The sequence below is a fragment of the Rhinolophus sinicus genome, linkage group LG01 (assembly GCF_036562045.2).
Source record: "Rhinolophus sinicus isolate RSC01 linkage group LG01, ASM3656204v1, whole genome shotgun sequence".
NCBI classification, from domain to species: Eukaryota; Metazoa; Chordata; class Mammalia; order Chiroptera; family Rhinolophidae; genus Rhinolophus; species Rhinolophus sinicus.
Window position 1 is genome coordinate 41,430,705 of NC_133751.1, and position 22,587 is coordinate 41,453,291.

General features: G+C 32.2%; 1 protein-coding gene across 5 annotated transcripts in view; it reads left to right on the top strand.

The window, feature by feature from the left end:
• Positions 1-22,587, top strand: part of NAALADL2 (N-acetylated alpha-linked acidic dipeptidase like 2) — a 1,208,457-nt gene that overhangs the window by 1,034,981 nt on the left and 150,889 nt on the right. For all 5 annotated transcript variants that reach the window (XM_074328105.1, XM_074328114.1, XM_074328118.1 and 2 more), the window contains one exon: positions 18,471-18,566. In XM_074328105.1, the coding sequence (XP_074184206.1) occupies positions 18,471-18,566 (96 nt within the window). The remainder of the gene's footprint in view (positions 1-18,470; positions 18,567-22,587) is intronic.

The following is a 22,587-nucleotide window of genomic DNA, read 5'->3' on the forward strand; positions in this document are numbered from 1 at the left end:
TCTGCTTTTCTTTTTATCTTCTCTCCCAGTATTTCTCCTTCATGCTTGCACAGACTTTGGCATACCCCTCGAATATAAAATGAGACAATCCTTTAAGGATTTTTATAACAGTTGTGTGAAATTTGTCTTTTAAATATGTCTTTTAAACACAGGTTTATTTAATAATATTACAGGTTTTATAATGGATTGAATTCATGGAAACTCTAATGATTTTTTATTTTTCCATCATAGGTTAATAAATGTCTGTTCTATACAAGTTGTAAATTACTTCCAGAGGGGCATCATAGTAAAAATAGCAAATATTAACATTTTTCCACTATGTCTAAATTAGATATTGTTTATACCAGTGACTTTTATTATTTCTAAAATATTTACAAATCAAAACAAATGCTCACATGTACCACTCTCCCCTGACATCACCATAATACATACATACCGAAAGATAACCCTATTGACCTAAGCCCCATGGGATTTGTTTTCTCATGGTAGTGATGATTTTTGGTACTAAGCTATTATTTCTGTGTTGAGCCAGTTTGCCTTTGGACAGCAGTGCATATTTTCAAACTTACTAAGTAGGATAAAAATGAAGACCCAGAAAGGAAATATTTTCAGTGACAAGCCAATTAGCCCACATGGGTATTAAACCATGGCTTTCCCCTCAACATCACAGTCCATCAGAGCTAGCAGGTAGTAGGAAAAAAAAAAAAAAAGTGTATAGTTTGGAACATTGTGAGCAGTAAAAAGTGTGGAAAAAAGTTTCAAGGATGTTCATATAACTAAAGACCTCTATTTCAAAATTAGAATGATTCCAGTAAAGGGTGCATGGGGAAAGATAATCATTAAATAAAGTTAAAATATGACATTAACTTTATTAAAGAAATGGAATTCATTTATATGCTTACCTCTTTTATCTCTGTACTCTACACATACGTATAAGAGGTCTGGCAATTAGAATCATGAACTTGTCACCCTGCGCTTACATTGGCAGCACTGTACAAACAGCTCGGTGAGATTTCATAACCTTGATATATCAGTGTCTCACAGCTGTGTTCATGTTGATGTATGGTGATATGTCGTGATGAGTGGTGTTCATTATTGTTGTTGCGTGTTTTTGTGTCCTGTCGCGAGAATGTCTGAGCTTGAATTAGAGCAACAAACAAACATTAAATTTCTTGTTAAACTTGGCAAGAGTGGAAGTGAAATCAGGGATATTGTAGTGCAAGTTTATGGGGATAATGCCATGAAGAAAACGACATTGAGATGAGGGTAAAGGGGATCAAATATATGGTGATGGAAGGAGAACTGACTCTGGGTGGTGAACACACAATGGGATTTATAGATGATGTAATACAGAATTGTACACCTGAAATCTATGTAATTTTACTAACAATTGTCACCCCAATAAATTTAAAAAATAAATTTAAAAAAAGACATTGTACAAATGGATTGAACATTTTTCTGAGGGGAGAGAATGCTTCACTGGTGAAGGAAGGTCAGGGCGGCTAGTAACAAGCAGAATTGATGAAAACATTGGAAAAATTTGTCGAATTGTGCGTCAAAATCATTGGCTGACTGAGAAGCATAGCAGACCACGTAAACATTGATAGAGACACAGATAGGAAAATCTTAGCTGAAAATCTTGGCATGAGAAACCTGTGTGCAAAAATGGTTCCAAAGGAGCTCACTGATGAACAAAAGCAAAGGAGAGTGGAAGTTTGCCAAGACCTTTTGGAGAGGCAAGACAATGTTTCGGGTGGTGTTATCACTGGTGAAGCATGGGTGTACCAATATGACCCTGAAACAAAGCACCAGAGTGCCCAATGGAAGTCAGCCAATTCTCCATGATCAACAACATTCAGTCAGTCCAAATCAAGCATCAAAAGGATGCTGCTAACCTTTTTTATGATATCAGAGGGATTATTCATTATGAGTTTATACCAACCGGACAAACAGTTAACCAAGTTTGCTATTTGAAAGTGCTGAAAAGGTTGTGTGAATAAGTTAGACAAAAAACGACCTGAATTTTTTGCCAAAAATTCATGGCTTTTGCATCAAAACAATGCACCACTTCACACAACACTGCCTGTGAGGGAGTTTTTAGCCAGTAAATAAATAACTGTATTGGAACATCCTCACTACTCACCTGATCTGGCCCCCAGTGACTTTGTTCTTCACCCAAAGATAAGGAAATGTTGAAAGGAAGACATTTTGATGACATTCAGGACATCAAGGGTAATATGATGACAGCTCTGATGGCCATTCCAGAAAAAGAATTCCACAGTTGCTTTGAAGGGTGGACTAGGTGCTGTCATCGGTGCATAGCTTACCAAGGGGAGTATTTTGAAGGTGATGGTAGTGATATTCAGCAATGAGGTATGTAGCACTTTTCCTAGGATGAGTTCATGAACTTAATTGGCAGAACTTGTATAGGTGTTTGTTACTGGTAAATGATTCTTCCACTTGAAGGAATACTGTTAACAATAAGTACATTGCTAGAGTTTGTGTTTCTACTATCTCAGCCTTTGTCTTCCTTTTTCTTTCTTTCTTTTTTGCTTTTTTTTTTTTCCTCATTAAAACATGTGAACTTAGCAATGGACAAAAGTGTAGATGCTGTACAGCACAGCTGAGAGAAAATTTATTTACACATTCCTTCACTCACCCACCTCCCTTTCCGCTGCAAGTCGTTAGCCATTTTGTGTTGTGAATGACTAGTTGTGATGGGCAGCTTAGAAAACTTACCTGGTGATATGTAATGGCAGTATCATGACTGGAGTAAGCGTTGTTCCTGCAGTGAGGGTCTTAGAGTCCATTTCTGGATTTCCCACTAACTAGTTCTCTTTTTACTGGGCGAATTGTCACCTTTCTTATGCTACAGTTTCTTCCGATGTAAAAAGAAAGATTTACCTATTTCCTAATTTCTTCTTGAGTTATGAAATATATACACAAAGATTAAGATAGGGAGCTGAAAAATGATTTCTAAAAATTGTTAATAAATTTACATTTGTTGAGATTTTACTATCATCTCTTTCACCATGTTAGGACATAACCATACATTATCATTATCCCATTTAATTTAAAATGAGAAAACAGAAGATCATCTAATGAAAGCAGATTTTTGTCAGCTTCCCCTCTTTCATAATAAATTAAAAAGTGAGAGTTGTTCTACAAACAATATAAAATCTGATGCCATGCCATTATGGAAGATAGATAATTATATGGATAAAGACTAAAATAATCATTGATGAACTGGATTACATATTTTGTACATTACTGAATACTACTATTTAAAGAAAATTATGTTACTGCACTCGGGCTAACATAGGAAAAGAGCTTTATTTTGTACAAAGTAATCTATGAGGATTTTCCATAAATAGATTTTATCTTCACATTGTGTTGGTAATAGTTTGTATTATTGAACTGTAATCATAAAAACATTTTGACAATTTTAAAATAAAATATGACTTTTTTCATAGCTGTCACTATTTTGTGTAACTAGTATCTTTTCCAGCATACGCTCATAAAAACTGTAAAAATAATACTTATTTTTCACTTTATAACCACACTGTGGCCAAGACATAATATATAAAATTGGTAAATATATATGGCTATGAGTTTCTGTTGTATTTTTTAGAGTGAGTTTATATATGCAAACTATTTTGAAAAAAAAATCTTTCAAGTACTATAACCCATGATAAAATCATAGAATGTTGGAACTGAGATACCACTGAAACAATCTAATCAAACTTCCCCATTCCTTGTTTAAAACTTTAAAGATTTCTTCAGATTATCTTCAAAATAAAGTCCAAACCTCTTGCTGGTGTATTAAGATCCTGAACGACATCTCATTACTTTATTTCCTTGCCACTGGCCAAATTGAATATTTCAGTTTATTAACACCCAACTCAGAAGATGCAGCTACAGAGCAAGGAGTTCTTTATCTGTCTGCTTTTTAGCATGCTTTTTCTTTTTCTTGAATTATGCTAACCTCCTTTCTTCCTGACTACACCTTATCATTCAGGATTAAATTTACAAAGTATTTTACTCAGTATGCCTTCTCTGAATCCCCTGTCTATCATTTGGGACTAGCATCTATGCATACCTCTGTTTTATCATTTACTTCATGTAAAGCTTATTTCTTCGCAAATTCATAAACAAACATGCACATATTTATATAACATATGTACATGTAAATCTTCTGTTACTGTATACACACACGTGTGCATATGTCTTTCTCTCTAAATTGTGTGCTTAAGTAAATTTCATCTTCTCTTTATTTCTGTCTCCACACACGAACATGCACATACACATATTTATATACGTTTTTGTGTATTTATATCTTTATGTGTCTCTTCTCTTGTTTATCTGCTTCTCAGTGTCAATTACTGTAATCTTCTTTGTACATGGATGAGTAATAACATGTAGCAAAGTAAACATTTGTTTAACTGTTACAGATGAGGGGAAAAAGGATGGAAATATTTAAGACAACCACAGGGGTGGCTATAATCGTTCACTCGCACATCTTAAGCCCTTGTCTTCCTGCTTATTAGTCTTAACAATATATTATTATTATTTGCTATTTTGAGCTCTTAATCCTCAAATGATGCTTTAAAAAACTCTCCGAAATCGTCTGGACATTTTTGAGTAATAGAAAGGTCACTTTTTCCTCGCTTTTAAGTAATTTTTGATCATTTATAATTCTAATAAAGATTCAAAGATACGAAGTTTAAATAAACATGTATTTATTAATGTATCTGAAGTCATAATAAGCATTGGGATACAGTTTTATAAAATCCACTAGTATGAAAATAGTGTTAGCATTTATTGAGCAGTTGCTATGTGCCGATTACCATTCTGTTTTGCTTGTTGTGTTATCTCATTTAATTATACCAAATAACAATATATAACTATTAATATAAGTTTTATTAGAATATCTCATTAGTAGATAAATATAATAGTAATACACAGTGATAATCTGAGTGTATTATATGAGGATTCCAATGATACACGTAAGAAACTAAACTGAGTGTCAGAGATCTAAAGTGTCTGTTTAAAGTCACCACAGTAAATATCAGAGTCAGAATTCAAATGTAGATCCAAAAATCCCTACTTAAACTAGTGGACCATGCCACCTATATTGAGAGATTGATGAGAATTACTTCTACTCTTCAGATTTGATTAGTCTATCAAATCACAATGGAATAAATTTATAATTGTAGAGTGTGACATGGTAATCTTGGTTAGAACTCTTCCCCAAAGGAAAGTAATAGATAACCTTAAATGAAGTTAAATTTGAGCATCCAGTGTTCCTAAAAATACCTTATGAATGTGAAATTTGTTAAAGCACGAATATATATAACTTGAAAGAGATAAAGTCATTTCTAAAATATTGGTCATAAATTTTTTAAAAATACAGTTTTTCTATTTTCCCCTTTTTTTTCAGTTTGCATCACCCTTCAGTTGATTCATAAATCAGTTAATTAACATTGAGTGACCTGAGGGCAGTGTGAAATTGGGTTCAAATTAAACAGAAAAGGAAGCAATTTGTATTAAGTCTGAAAGTTTAATGTTCAATCGAAGTTTAATCAGAAGTGACCCATTGTTTGAAAGATAGAACATCAATGTCTTTTTAGTTTCACTGTCTTTAAATGAAGATGCAGGAAAATCGAGATAACTGATTATGCTCACATGAAAATTAATAAAAAATGATATCAGAAATCAGCTAAAGCATATTTTTAATATTTTTAATTCACAAAGGAAGTTGTCTGGTCTTTGTTGGAGGTTGGATAATTTTTTGAAGTGGATCTTAGTATAGTTTTTAGAGACTTCTATGAAGAGACAAATATAACCATGCATGTTTTATGCACCGAGGCTCTTTTCTTTAATGCCTATTTATTCAATTAACTGGGACTTTTGCTTTAGTAAATTGCAGAATTAATAGGATGTCTTTATTGATTTCCAAATGAATAAATTGAATGAATGATTAAAATGAATGCATTTAGCTAAATGAAACCAGTGCCCCAAACTAACGATATTCCGAAGTCATTTCCATTCCTTTAAAATAAATCTACCTGTTCTTCCTGGAATACACAGGGAAATAAAGACTTTCATTTAGCTTTTAGTAAGTAGTAACAGGAAAAGAAATACAAAATTTGCCCATGGATATATGACTGTATTAATGTAAAGTAATTCATATATTGTTAAATGAAATATCAGTGGGGTCGGCCAAAAGAAAGGAAATGGGGAGGAAAATTGAGGGCTTTAAACAACCCATCATTTACAGAATTGTGCTCCTCTGCTTTCTCCACAATTTTACCTACATTAGGTTTAATACTTGACAAAAACAAAAATAATAATCAGAGTAATACAATGGATGGTAAAATTTCAGATAGGTTAATGTTCCAGGTTTAATTCCCATAGGTGTTTTCGCAAAGATTATGAAACATGAGGTCATGACTATAAAGGAAGTGTCTCCCTATTTCTAGCAAAAGGACTTGGAAGGACCACAACATCTCTCCCAGGATTTGAATAATGTACATGTTTCTTATTAACCTGTTGTTTAGATTTGTTTGCCCTTAACTGTAAGACCTTCAAATACCTCATTTATTTCACAGTTGATTAAATACAGCCCTGAGAAAAACACTGACTGTTCCACCGAAAGCTTTTCAGGAGGCTAACAGGCTCTGACCGCCAGGAAATGTCATTGCTAAATTGACTTGAGACCTAACCAGAAAGATAATGTTTTACTAACGACCATATTAACGTTTGGATTCCTCATTATTGAGAAAACATCTTTCCTTTCAAGATCTGAGAGTTCCTGTTTTTTTTTTTTTTTCTTTTTCTACCTTGCAAATTTATTTGTATAAATCCTGCATTCTCTGTGACATATTGAATGCTAACTGTGTTACTATCAATGCCATTGGGTAACCTACCCCCACAGGTCGCCCGTAAGCACTGCTAGAGGTGAATCAGTTATAACTGAAATATGTTAGTACAGTTGGGAAAGAACTGCTGCTCTGAGCTCCATAGTCTCTATCCCTTGCCCATTGCAGCTCCTCCAGGACTCCAGCCTGACTGTGAAATAATTGATAATCACTTATTGGTGCATCTGATATTTAAGAGAATATCTATCTCCCAAAAGAAAGGAAGCAAGTTGAAAAGAAAAGAGCACTCAGCTAACCATTATTTAAATTTCATGTGAAAATGGAGACAGCATCTCTATTGCCTAACTCAGTTAGTATAAAGATCCACCATATTTTAGGGAGCTTTAGTTTCATATATTCTGTTCTAAAAACTAAAATATGATGAATAGTGCATGGATTTCAACTACTAAAGAAGAGATGAATTTCTAGACCAAGAGAAGTTCAGGGCAAGCAAAGATTTTAAATTACAATAGTATATACAGTTGTGTATTTTGTTTATATATGAAAAGTATGTGAGGTAAATGTGGATTTCATTTTTTCTAACCTGCAAAGATTCTCAAAAAATGTATAAGTCAATACAATATTATAATTTATAAGCAGTAATTTATACACAGTTTATTTTATAATGGTTAAGAGCACAGATACTTCCTGGGTTCATTTAATAGCTTTACTGCTTGGGCAAGATACTTAAAACTATCTGTGTCTCAGTTTCTTTACCTATAAAGTGAGATAGTAATATTATCTATTTCATATGTTTTTTAATTAGGATTATTTGAACGAATACCTGCAGTGTGCTTTATTAGCATTAGATTTTATTCATAATACATAAAATATTTTTTTTCAATATATATTACAGAACACAGGGATTGATATAATCCCCTGTACTTTAGGGTATAACCTTCTATAGATATTTACTTTGGAGAAAATCTATATATAGATATGCTTTTGCTTATCAGTGATTCTCGAGGGGAGTGTAATATCCCCAGATGCCTTTCTAATACTTTACCCACACAGAGTAGGCATGCCAGAATCTCTGAAAGAGTCTTAAAGTATTTAACATTTATTTTAAGTTGTACTTGGTTTAGATATGTTTAGGAACTCTGGCTTAAATTATAAAACATATTTTATAAGTATATTATATTTAAGTGTTGGGATTGTTATGACCTTCTGCTAAGTAGTGTTTAGCGTCTATATTCAAAATTCTGTTACACCTCCTACCAATCAGAAAATCTGTATTATCTTGAGATTTTGCTGTGTAGTTATTACTTCTGTAGAAAAGTGTTTCAGGTAAGTAATTTAATTATTTTTATTATTTGGAAGTCATGAATGCGCCTACTAACCTTCTTAGGCTGTGTATTGTTGCAGTACAGTCACACACGACTTAACAACAGGGATATGTTCTGAGAAATATGCCAATAGGCAGTTCCACTCTGTGAACATCATAGAGTGAACTTATGCAAACTCAGGCGGCATTAGCCCATTACATACCTGAGCTATGTGGCATAGCCTACTGCTCCTAGGCTACAAGTCTGTACAGCATGTTACTGTACAAATCAATACCAGATTAAATCAAGCTCAAGAGAAAATGATGCAATTGAGAGATGAGGGAAACAGGTGATGTATGAGGCTGCTGCCAGCTTAACATGACATACTGTTTTACAGCAAACTTTTTTTTTGTAAATAGAAAGAGTATACTCTAAAACAATAATAAAATGTATAGTAAACACATTGCTAGCAACATAGTTGTTCATTGTCATTGTAAAATAGTATGTACTATATATCTAATTGTATGTGCTATACTGTTACACAACTGGCAGCTCAGTAAGTTTGTTCACACCGGCATCACCACAAACACACAAACAGTACATTTGCTATGATGTTGGGACAGCTATGACATCACTAGGAGATAGGAATTTTATAGTTCCATTATAATGTTATGGGACCACCATCATATATCTGGTCCATCCATCCTTGAATGAAACCTTATGTGGCACATGACTGTAGTAGAATTGTATAATTGGATATAGTGTTGTAAATGTAAGCATATGCGTAAGATTCAGCTGACCAAAACTGAAATTTCAGCTCTGACACAAGGTAGGCAAACATGGAAAACTTGAATACAGTGAAAAAATCAATATTTTTATCTCTAAAACTGGAACGATGAAAGAACCTAAAGGATTTAGTCAATGTTTCTCAGATGTTAAAATTTTTGAGGACAAATGACATGAAACATAAAATAAAAATGCTAAGACTAACATAGAGTGCCAACTTTAAATTGACCATGTAAGTAAGTTAAGACAAAACAAATAAAAACCAAAAACTGCTATTTCAACTCATTTCACAAAACATTTTAATATTAAAAGACAGTTGAAAGAACACAATTTTATACAAAAGTACAGCTCTTTAATTGGAATTAGTTAATTTTATGAAAACAGTTAACTTTCTTCATATTATATGTTTCATTTTGTTGTGGGTTAGACTACAGCACCACTTTGGACTGACTTTTAAAGATCAAGAGGTTAAATGAGAGTGAGTGAGTCATATGCTTAGATTAAAACACTGCAAATGAGTAAATGTGTTTCCTTAGATAAATTTCTTCATCCTTCTGATCTTCAGTTTCCTTCATCAGCAAATCAAGGACAATAATACCTTTGTGACATATTTGCTATATGGATTAACAGTTCTGGACATTATTGTAAAAGTTTTACGTATATTAATTTATTAAATCCTTACAATGATTTTATGAGTGGTAAAATTATTGTACTAATTTTGCAGATGAGAAAGCTGAGGCACAGGAATTTAGGTAACTAGCCAGACACCAAGTATTTAATAAATATTGTTAAACGTTCAATAATATGTATAAATCTTATGTATTTATTATATGTAAATATTATAGGATTCATTATCATTATTTGTTATAGACAAATATGTATTGTATATTTATTTTATAAATAATATATCTTTCTATATAATATAAATGCATTTCTGTTTTAATATAAGTAATATTGCATGTTCAAATATATAAACATTCAATTAATATTGGTATTTTAAAATTAACTATATTTATTTAATTTTATACATTTATTATATTTGCTTATGTTAATTAATAAGAACATTACTATAATGGTTACTATTGTTAAAGCACCTAGTAGCAATCTGTTTTTATTACCTGTATTTATTTACATTATCCTGAATGCAAACATGATGTTTCTTGAGCAGAGATCAAAGTTATTATTTAGAGAAATAACCTCATTGGTTCCCTATATTCATTTTCTTCTACTTATGGTGTGAGGCAGTAAGAACCAGGCAGACATACCTGTCTGCTGTAACAAAGTACAGGAATCCTGAAAATAGGAATCTGAGAGTTTATACACCCATCAGTCCCCTCCCCTTCTAAGAAAGGGGAGAAACACAATTTCCCTAAGGTAAACAAGTTCTCCTTGGAAAAAGAAGGGGTACGTCTGGGATTCTTATTCTTTGGATTTCAATGGTTATGTTATGTAATGTTCTGAATGTAGTATAAAGTTATGTTTCCAAGGTTATGGGTTTTATGCCTCTTTCAAATAAACACATACCTCCAGAGAGATAAATCTCTCCAGGTTTCTATAACTATATATTCAGTCATTATATAACTTCAAAGGTGATATTTAATACAAATTTGCTCAGAAAATCCTAACCATGCAGAAATATATAAATATTCACTTCCTGACGGTATAGTACATAGTAGACATTCAATAAATGATACCTATACAAATCATTATTATTGAACTCACAATGCTAGATAGAGTTTGTTTTAATTTTTTAATATTCCTCCTGCATACCAAAGCTGTTACCTTTTATGTTCATTTGCAGTTTCAGGAGAATTAAATATGAGGATATTATGTATAATGCATTCATTTTATGAATCCTTGAAATTTTCTGATATTATTTAGTAATTAACACTTGTTAAATTTATAAAATGTTATTCTTTGAGATTATCTATATTTACTTCCCTTTCCTGTGTATACTGAGAAGGACTTCATTGATTTCATTAATAAAAGCCACATATATATAATACTCATTTAGCTTAATTTGGATAAGTGTAGAGACCAGAAATGGAACCGAAAGAATTTGTCTTTGACTCTGTTTATTCAACAACTACCACAAAACGAGTCATCAATCAGTGATTTATGTGCAAATCTTTATCATGGATTTTTACACCATAAAACAATCCTTATTGTATTCAGTTTAGTTTCACAAACTTGAGCACTTATTATTTTTGTCTTGCTATTTTGATCATGCCCTGTGTGTTATCTAGGACTCACCACCAGTCTCTCTTGATCTGAGCATTTGAGATGCAGGGCTATGAAATGTCAGTAGCAGCAGATTAGAGGTGAAGATCTGAATTTTCATCCAGGTTATACCACTTACTAGGAGAATCTAGTCATTTAATGTCTCTGAATCTTAGTCTATTCCTCCTTAAAGTGAGGGTAATAATAACACCACTTTACTGGTCTTAAATAGTCATGGATGTTCTAAAGTAATGTATGTTAGTTAAATCAATGTAGAAAACTTTAAAACATTGAATAAATTTGTAAAGGAACTTACCAAAACTCACACTAAAAGGACAAGAAAAATCTCTATGAAATGATAATAATGTCCCTTATCTAGGAAGATTGTTTTCCTTTAAGATATAATTTATACACAATAAAATACACAAATCTTAAGATAAATAGGTTTGACAATTAAATACCAATGTAAATACTTTCCCAAACTAGAAAACACCTTTAATTTGTAGCTAATCCACAACTACTTAATTAGAACAGCTTTGTGTGTGCATGTGTGTGTGCGTGCACACGCGCCTCAAGTAAATGTTCTTTTACAAACGGAAAATTCTTCAATGTTATAGTTAATTTTTAAAAAGGGAAGCAAGAATCAAGTCTGAATTGTAATTGAAATCTTGAGGTCTGTTGTTAAAAACAACCTTTCTGGGCTTTACTATAGAATACACTTTGAAGACATGGGGATTGCATAGTATTGAATGATGGACCCCCAAAAGATATGTCCCCTGGAAACTGTAAAGGTGACCATATGTAGAAAAAGGGTCTGTGCAGCTGTAATTAAAGTATGGATTTGACATAAAACCATCCTGGAATACCTGGGAGGATCCTAAATTTAATAACTATCTCAATAACAGAAGACACGGAAGACGAGGGCATGCAAAAACAGAGGCAGAGGTATGAGTCATGTAGCACAATCCAGAAATGCTTGGAGCCACCAGAAGTTGGATGAGGCTAGGAATGAGTCTCCCTTCGAGTCTCAGGGCATGAACACTGGGTGCACAACTATGTAGCGAAGGCCTGTGCAGAATGTTTTTGACTAGTTCAATGCCCACGAAGCCTACATAAACTATGTATTGTAAACTTGACTGAGTTATGATCCATTTATTTCCCCCAAATTGTCCTGTATTTTTAAATTCTTTTTGTTTTAAATCTTCTGGATGCTTTCTCTCACATTACAACTATTACCCATCATATCTAACACACAAATAAACTTTTCCTTGATTCTTTCATTTTTCAGCAAGCGTTTAGTTTTTCTAACTTTTCATCATAATTTTGATCTCTAGACAGAATAATATAGTTCATAACTGACATTTCACTTCTCCTCACATGTACCCCTTAACTGATTGCATTCTGTCTCTTCTGCTCAAGAATCTACATAAACCCCTCTGGCAAAAAGATACCAGGAGTCTCTGAAATACTATTTCCAATGGGTAGTTTCCATGTTAGTGTATTTCTTTACGTCTTTTGAAGCATGTATTACTCATTCCCAGATATTCTCTACCTTTTTGACTCCGATGAAACCACACTCACATGGTTCTCCTTGCGTTTCTCTGATGCTCCCATCTATAATGTCTTCATGGGTTTTGTTTTGATACTTCTACTCCTTAAATAGCAGTGCCATTTAGAGAGCTTTCTGTCCCTCTGAGAGCTGTATTACCTACAATACACTTCTAAGTCTACATATGGTCCCCTTCACATTTTACCTACCATCTACATGCTTCTCAAATTATTGTTATACCTCCAGCCCAGAATTAGGTCTTCAACCTAATCAGTCTTAAACAATATAGTCACTCATCTTCTGGGAAAACTTCATGCAAATGTCCCACAAACACCTCACCTCAAATGTTTAAAGCTTAATTTATTTTCTGTCCTAAACATTCATGAGTTTCTACATTTTCTAAGTTAATGAAATGTGTATCCACTCAGTTTATCAAATCTAGAAATAGTTGCAATCTTGACTCCTTTTTAAGACTTTCACATCCAATTAATTATTAATGTTGTCTCAAACATTTATCAAACTCATCTCCTCCTATATACTTTTTTCCCCAAAAAATAAGACCTAGTCGGACAATCAGCTCTAATGCATCTTTTGGAGAGAAAATTAACATAAGAACCAGTCTTATTTTACTATTATATAAGACCAGGTATAATATAATGTAATGTAATTTAATATAATATAATACCGGGTCTTATATTAATTTTTCTCCAAAAGACTCATTAGAGCTGATTGTCCAGCTAGGTCTTATTTTCAGGAAAACAGGGATTTCTACTACTACAGTACTGGTTTAATCTCTCACTCTTTCTTACTGTATTATTGCAATAGCCTTCTGTCTAAACATTCTGTTTCTCATGATGTCTCTTTTAAGTTTATCCCTGCATATGTGTCAGTGTGTGCTATCCTAATACATACTTGAAAATATCACTGGATCTATTCAAAACCCCCCAAGGTCTTCCTGTCATCTACAACAGTGGTTTTCAAACTTTGTTTTAACAGTCGTAGATTTCAAAAGAGAAATAACACATAGAATTCAGTGTACAAATACATATTTCTAGCAATTTAAATTGTAAAACTATAGCTCTCAGTTACACAGGAAAGCAATTCCAGGCAAGTGTGATACAAATCAAACACCATCCAGTATTAATTACTGTAGTCCTTTCCTCCTTACTGAGTACTTTTACATGTTTTGTTTCTTTGATTGATCCTGACATGAACTCTCTGAAGTAAGAAGGACATTGATATTTGTACTTCAACTTTATGGATGATGATACTAAGACAGAGAGATGAATGACCTCCTCAAGGTTGTCTGACAATTTTAGACTATTTTAATAACAAAATGATCCCAAGTCTTAAAAGGTTCAGGACATAATAAGAAAAACAGAAATATAACAAAAATGTTGTCTAATAAATTATGACCAAAAGTAAATATAAAGTGATATAGAAACATTGACAAGAGAACAATAAACAAATGAGTTGTTGAGGATAAAGGAAAGTAATTATAGAAAGAAGACTGGGAAACAGATGGAGGAAGAACATTCCAGGCAGCAGACAAAATGGCAAAAATAAAGGGACAGAGATAGTAAAACTATGTACAGATTCAGAGTTTAGTGAATAGCCTTCTATGATATAAGCAGAAGCTAGATGGAAATGGTTTAAATGACTTTATGAGAAAGAAATAACTGTTTAAAGGTGAAAGAGATAAGATAGGTTAGGACTTGTTTGTGAAATGCCACACTAAGGAGGTTGGACTTTGGTCTATAGACAGTAGGAACAATTGGGCAAAGGTAATAAGTAACTGGACTAGGGCAATGGATAAGAACTTGTAGAGAATTGTCTAAATATATAAATTAGAAGGAAATTGCTAATACAGTTCTGTGGGACTCAAGATGAGAGACATTGGAGTCAAGAATGGCCTAAGATTCCACATTTGGGCAAAATATAGGTATTATGTTATTATCCAAGTTAAGAAATGAAGGTAACAAGGGGGACATATAATCAAGATTTGGAATATAAGTTGATGTATCTGGAGGATCTCATAGACAAACAGAAATGATGAACAAAAAACATGGATCAAGGCTAGAAATAAATACTTGAGAGCAATCAATCTGAAGTTGGTAGTTAAGGCCAGAAAAGTAGATAAAACCACCTAGAGAGCCTATGACTAGGAGAAAAACGAGGATAAGCAATCTAGAAACTATAGGAAGCTTCAAAAAGGAAAAGAAAAACCAGTTACAGGTAGAGAATAATATATAAATGGAGAAGCAGCTGAGTGAAATCATGGATATTAGGCAAAAAAACTTGAAAGAAGGAAGGTATGCTAAATACTGTTAAATTTTACATGAAACACAAGTAAATTAGGTACTAGGGGGACAAACTGAATTTTCGACTAGATCCTAAATAGACTTTTCTTATCAGTATGTCTTCTAAATAGTCTTACTGTGATCTCCAACTGGCAGACAAACAGTATTATTTTTAATATCTTAATTTACTCAAGGATACTTGGTTTCAATCTATCAATGAATTGTTCTAAACCAAAGCACTTTCAATATGGTTAATGGTGCTTTATTTCCTGTTCTTCAGCTGCAGAGCAGAGCTATTATTAAGCAGCCATCACTCAGAGTAATGTAATAGCAGTAGAAACGTTTACAAAGCATATATCCTTCTTTTTAATCTTTTCATTATTTAAAAGTCAGGATATATAAATACCTGTTTATGAATTATGATTATTATATTTATGTATATGTGAAAAAGAATGGTAGTGTATTAATAATGTTTGATATATTATGTGTCTAAGCCCCATTAGATTTAACTCCCTGAGATTAAGAACCATGTTGCATTTAGGGTATGCAGCACCCAGCATTTGGTAATTGTTAAATGGGTACTTTTTAAGTGATTAAATAAACAAGGTACTAGGAACAAAGAATGACATGGCAAGAGAGAGCTGAAGGAATAAGAGAAAGAAGGGGATTATACTGGAGAATAAGGCACATATGGATAATTTAATATGTTCTGCTACTGAATAATTGAAAGTTCAATAAAAACCTCATTAATTATAACTTCCAATTTATGTTCTTATGCGATCATTAGATTGGTGCAAAAGTAATTGCAGTGTTTGCAATTTTTAGCCTTTTAAACCGCAATTACCTTTGCACCAACCTAATAATTTGAGGCTGGCTGACATTTTACCTTTGCACTATTTATGAAGTTTTGATTTGCTAAGTAAACCAGTAAGATGAAATTATCCAAGGAGTTTGTTTCAAATTTTTTGTGATGCAAACTTTTTAAGAACTTTAAGCTTAATTATTAACTAGAAATGAGCACCACGAATTATCCATGTCATACTTTACCTGAAGTCGATTCAAAGATATCTCCATTTGGAAAAATAAACCGATCTAAATGCAACCTGTACACTCTTTCTCATAGGATCATAAATAAAGCTTTTGGATTTCCTTTAGTTCAACATCCTATGGTAATCACCATCCTGTCACTACCACCCTAACCATCATCATTATGATACTTATTGTTTTTAACAACATCATCAATGCCATTACCATTGTGTCTCCTTTGTGGCGGACATTGGACAGCTCACAACATGTCTGTGAATTATGTTGTTCTCCAAATGTCTTAGATCTGGTAACTAATCCTTTGGAGATTAAGATGTTTAAGATAGCACAATTGTTAAGTGGCAAGACCAAAATTTTAACCTGTTTCTATGTTGACTGTCCAAAATACTTCCAAAACCCTGTTGCTAAACAAAATTAAGTTTTATTTAAAGACCTATTGGAGTAAGGAAGAACACCACTTTGACTGAGTGTGTTAGTTTACTAGGCTTCCACAACAAAGCACACAGATTGAGAAATTTATGCAACGGAAATTTATTGTCTGGATGGTTCAAGGTGTTATCAAGGTCGGTTCCCTTTGAGGGCTATGCCAGGGAATCTGTTCCAATCTTTTGACTAGCTTTTATGGTAAGTCTTACAAAGTGAAGTACTGGTTTGGGCTGGGCAGAGTTTCTAACAAATTAGTTTAGATTGCCAGACAAAATGAGGAGAGGAACATAAAACAAGTTTTGGTAAATAAGCTGTTACCTTGATAGGTCAGCTGTTTGGTTGATTTGTAGTCTTATCATCCAAAAGTGGGTATATGCCAGAGCATACAGCTGGACCAAACAACTGAATTATTTTTGTTCGATTACCGTTTTGCTCAAAATAGGGGGCGAAGAGTATGCCTGATCACAGAATTGTTTAATATAGAGGGAATTGCAATTATGTTGGTTTCAGTTCTGATCTGGTTGACTTCAGAATCTATCAACTACATCATCTTACTTTCTTTTCCACAATCAATGTATCCCAAAGTACTCTGTTCTGCTGATGGATTGCTCTAATAAACAGTTCTGATAAAATTCAGCTTAAATCTGTTACCCTAGTGTGGTCATTGTTGCTGTAGACTGGGTTGAGTCTTTTCCATGTTAGCTTTCAGAAAGATTATATATCTATGTATCTATGTATGTTTGCATGTATGTATGTATGTATGTATGTATGTATCTGTCCATTAATCATCTACATAGATTCATATACCCTATCTCAAGTTTTCTATTTTCTAGACAAATCATCCTAGTTACTTCAGGTTTTCAAGTAAAAGCTATACTTGTGTGGTAAATAATAATCATTTCACAGAATGCTAATAATGCTGATACTTACAGAGTATTGTTTTAAATCATGTCTTAGTCTATTAGAGCTGCTATAACAAAATATCGCAGAGTATTTTATAAAAAATAGAAATTTATGTCTCACAGTTCTGAAGGCTGGAAGTCCAAGATCCAGGTGCCAGCACAGTCAGGTGAGGGCCGTCTTCCAAGTTGCAGACTTCTTGTTGTATCCTCACATGGAGGAAGGGGATAGGGAGCTTTGTGAGGCTTCTTTTATAGGGGGCACTAATGAATCCATGAGGATGAAGTGCTCATGACCTAATCACCTTCTTTTAAAGGCTCATCTCCTAATGCCATTCATTGGAGATTAGGATTTCAACATATGAATTGGGGGTGGGGTGGTATAAATATTCAGACCACTGCAGATAAAAATATTATTAGCATTCCATGTCTTCTTGCATCCTAAAATTTGTCTACACTTGCCAGTACAACATGCCTAATTCCAGTATCTTTCATTTCAACCATGCTAACTAAGGTTTTGATATAACATGTTACCTTTGTATTAGTAGAATGAAAAGACGTGATACTTTCCTAGCCAAAATATGTCTTACTATTGTTTTGAAGTTAGTTTGCAATATTTAAAATACCATACCCATTTTACCTAGGCTTTGCTAGTCGGCAATCATGTTTACCAAAAGCATTCCATTCTACTAGCCTGAAAACATGGATTTTGATATATAAAATAGAGAAGAGGTTTCAGATATGGGTTTTATAGTCAAGGTATCTTACTCTACGTGTAAGTTATCATTAAAAAAAGGGTAGGGGATCAAGGAATTATCTCTTCTAAGTAAGAAAACATTATTTTATAAATACTACAAATAATGTCAAGTTATAGAATTCTACTCAATTTAATTTATAAATATAATGTAATTGATAATTAGATAAGTATAATAAAGTCCAACAATCATCAGAAACCTTAAAGCAATTTAGAGTTCTTTTGAATTTTTAAAGAAAATCCAATAAGCACTTGAAAGACAAAATCAATGAAGAGTTTTAAATGTTTCTATTCTGATTTTCCACAGGGTCCAAGTTTTCTCTCTGAGGCTCTTTTCCCTAACCATGCAACGAAAATTGAAGAAATGGATCCCTTTTTCAGCCTTCATGAAACCATTACCAAGGTAGGAGAGGAATGCATTCATGAGTGTGGGGAAATTTGTGTTCCCTTTTGTTGGTAGATGGAGGAAAATAAAGTAACCAAATGTTTATTTGTAGACTATACTAGAAAGGATTTTAAGTATCTCCTATTATTTTACTGAGCAGTAAAGATGATAAGCAATGCAATCAAGATCACATACCAGTAATTGAAGATCCATATACAAAATCGATCCTTAATATAACAACTAGCTTTTTTATCTTAATCTGAAAGTAGATTTGCAGTATATTCTCAAGCATACCCCTTCATTTTTGATTAAGGGAAATATAAAATGAGTCTTTGAATTTCTGTATCTTCAAAGTTTTATTTCAGTATTTCAGTCACTTGGTTGTTTGAGTTAAAAAAAGAGCTCCTTTCTTTAATAAAAAATGTGACTGCATGCATAATAAATATTATTACTCTATGATTGTCATGCATATTTTTACTGTATATCCTTAGCTATAAGCTTATCATATGGAGGATATTAAATTCTGCAACACGGAGCAAATAAATTTAATGCCTGATGTCATATGAATTTTTACATTTACCAGCTGTTTGTTTAACCTTACATTTATCAAATCTTTGTTTAACCTGTCATAACGTGCCTTTTCAGGATAACGTTTGTAGAGAATATTAGCATTTCAGAACATTTAAAATAATCTATATTTATAAATGCTTACTTGAAATATTGAATCATTATTAAATCTTAGAGAAATTTTACAAGGCTGGTTTTCTTCTTTAGACACAGGAAATGTAGTATAAGGAACTGAACTCAAAGAATGGCAATAGAGTGAACTCAAAAGACAAAGACTAGAATCCTAGGTCTATCCCTGACATTGAAGAGCTGTGTGGCTTTATTCTGAACTTTTGAAATAAGAGGAGTTTGGACCACATTTTACTTAAAATCCCTTCAGCTCAAAATAGCTAAATCTTAACAACATTTATAACACTTTACTTTCTAATCTATTCCAGGCCCTTGATTTAGTTTTCAATAGCTCCATCCTTTGATTTTCTTTTATTATTTGGATGTAGCAAGATAGAAGGGACTCTGGAAAATAACTCCTTGGTGTTCAAAATTTCAGTGGCATTTTTATACTTGGAGAGATGATAGAGTGGTAGATAGATAGGTAGATCTCTATATCTATTTGAATGAATACATATATCTATATACATATGGATAAATGTGTCTATATATAGGCTATATATAGATAGATATATATATATAATATCTATATGTATTATTATCCATAAATGGATATCTTTATATATATCCATTGGATATATATATAGCGAGAGATACCATTATATATATATAAGTAGGTCTGAAAATAAGACTTACCTGGACCATCAGCTTTACTGCGTCTTTTGGAGCAAAAATTAATATAAGACCCGATATTATATTATATTATATTATATTATATTATATTATATTATATTATATTATATTATATTATATTATATTACATCGGGTCTTAATATTATATTAAAATAAGACCGGGTCTTATATTAATTTTTGCTTGAAAAAATGCATTAGAGCTGATGGTCCGGCTAGGTCTTATTTTCTGGGAAACACGGTATATAATATATAGTTTAATATATGTTATATATATATGTGTGTATATGTATAATATATATTAAATGGGTGTTGGAAGAATTCTATGTCTATGAAAAAATAAAACCTACTTAAGAGCAGGAGCAAGAGTTCAGTGACATTTTTTATGACCACTTACAATTACCCAAAGTCGATTCTGTTATCCCAGTAATCATTTTACCTTTGATCACCACTCATGCTGCAGACAAAGGCCAAGGGAAAATATTGTGCTTCAGAGTTTAATCTTATTTCACCAAAAGCAGAACTTTTGGAACCATAAAATATTTAATAGATGGAGTGTTTTAAAGTCAAATTTTCTTTGATCAAGAACAAAATCCGTGTAAACATAGAAGCGTTGAATAGAGTATATATTAAGAAATATGGAGCATGAATTTCAGGTCTATCTTGACTACCAACTTGTTTTATTACTTAGTAGAAATTCATTTCATTTTCTACATCAAAAAGGAGTATACTCATAATGGCTTTCCTTACCAAGATTCTGTGAGATTGAAAAGATAATGTATACATTTTCTCTAGAAATGCAATATGTTTAATTGAGTATAATTGTTAACACAGTACAAAAGTACTAGTGCTAAAGTCTTCAAAGTAAGTCCTTACCTGCATTTTCTGAATTCTGTTTTCACTTTAAAGAAATTCTATTTTCACTTTAAAGAAAAAAAAAAAAAAATTCTTAGACATGAAAGCACACAACTAAACCAATTAATTAAATGTTGAAAATACACTGATAAATTAGTGTGTACAATTGGAGCATACAATTTAATTTGTGAAGGATTAAGGTCTTTTGAGCATTTTGTTTCAATAAGGATAACTGTGGTATTATCACAGTGTATCGCATGTTTAGTACATTCCTATGTCACTTAGCATTGTGATATTATGAAATAACACTGGACTTTGAATAACAAGACCCACCTAGGTATAAATTCTGCCACTGTCATTTAGTAAAAAATGTTATGAAATATGAAAGGCACTTTGTAAAATGACAAACCATAAATATTATTGGTATTACACCAGTACTAAAACATTTTCAATAAATCAGAAGTAATTGGTATTACACCAATACTAAAATATTTCAATAAATTAGAAGAATTACTTTTTTTTATTTCTCTGAATAAAAGTTTGAAATGGATATACACCATCACACTATCATGCTATATTTTATGTTATCTAATTAAATAAGTGCAATATATACATCTAATGTAAATATTTATTCATGCAATGCAATCCATCATTCTTTCCAGGTTAGTAACTTTATGTTCTAGACCTTTTATTATAGATCACAAACATGATTTATGTCGAATTAAATTGCAATTTCTAAATATTCAAAAGTGAATAATTTACAAGTATAATTGGTACTTTTCTGAATTAAAAAATCAATCAATCAATCAATCAATCAATCAACCACACTTATACATGGAATGTGACCTGTGAGTCCTTTTCCTTTTAAATAGTTTTCCAATGCAATCTTATAGTTCTTTAAGAGAATTTTTTTCCAAAGTTTAAACTTATCTTGGCATTTGTCTTTTTGATATAAAGCAGAGAACCAAAGAAAGTAATGAATGAGACTCAATATTGATTCCAAAATGTGTAATTTATCATGGCTTCACTGTCAGCCAGGTGGTATAGTACAAAGTTGCCAGAGGGCAATGCAGCATCAATGTTGGAGATGTTTCCTTATCCTCTATAGTTACCTTTAAAAATTGCATTTTTAAAATTATCATAAAAACCTAACTAATTCCTCCAAAATCTAAACATGAATAAAATACCATCATAAATCTTAACTGCTTAATCCTTTAATAAGTGAGTAAAAATCACGATGGATTTATGTTTTGAAATAGGCTTATTTCTCCTTCTCCACCTAGGAATTTTCTAGTTATGTTTTTAAATCTTCAACATTTACATCATAAGTTGTTATTAATTATCTAAGCTTTCTGATATCCTACTATAAGCCAAGGATGAAGAAAAACACTTGAAATACAAACACAATTAATACACAGGAATAGGTAAACAGGTAAGCAAATCATTTTAATATAACATACTAAGAAGAGATGATATTAATATGGACAAGTTATGGGAGGGAAGAAGATGGAGTTTTGTCTCTAACTAGGAGATGCGCAAAATTAGTAGAGAGATGACATTTGAGAAATTTAAGAAATGTCAACTTTATTTTAATGTCAATGAGTTAAAAATTCTTTGAGAATTCTTTAAAGAGAGAAGGTTGTCGGTGGTAGTGTATAAGAAATGGTGATGTGTATTTTGAAAAACAAAAGACATGTTTGAGAGACATTTTTGAGATTAAATGGCAGGATATGTGGTTTACTGGGTATAGGACGTAAAGCAGAGTGAAAAGTAAAAAATAATTTCAATAATTCTATCTTGAGCAAAGTTGATATTATTT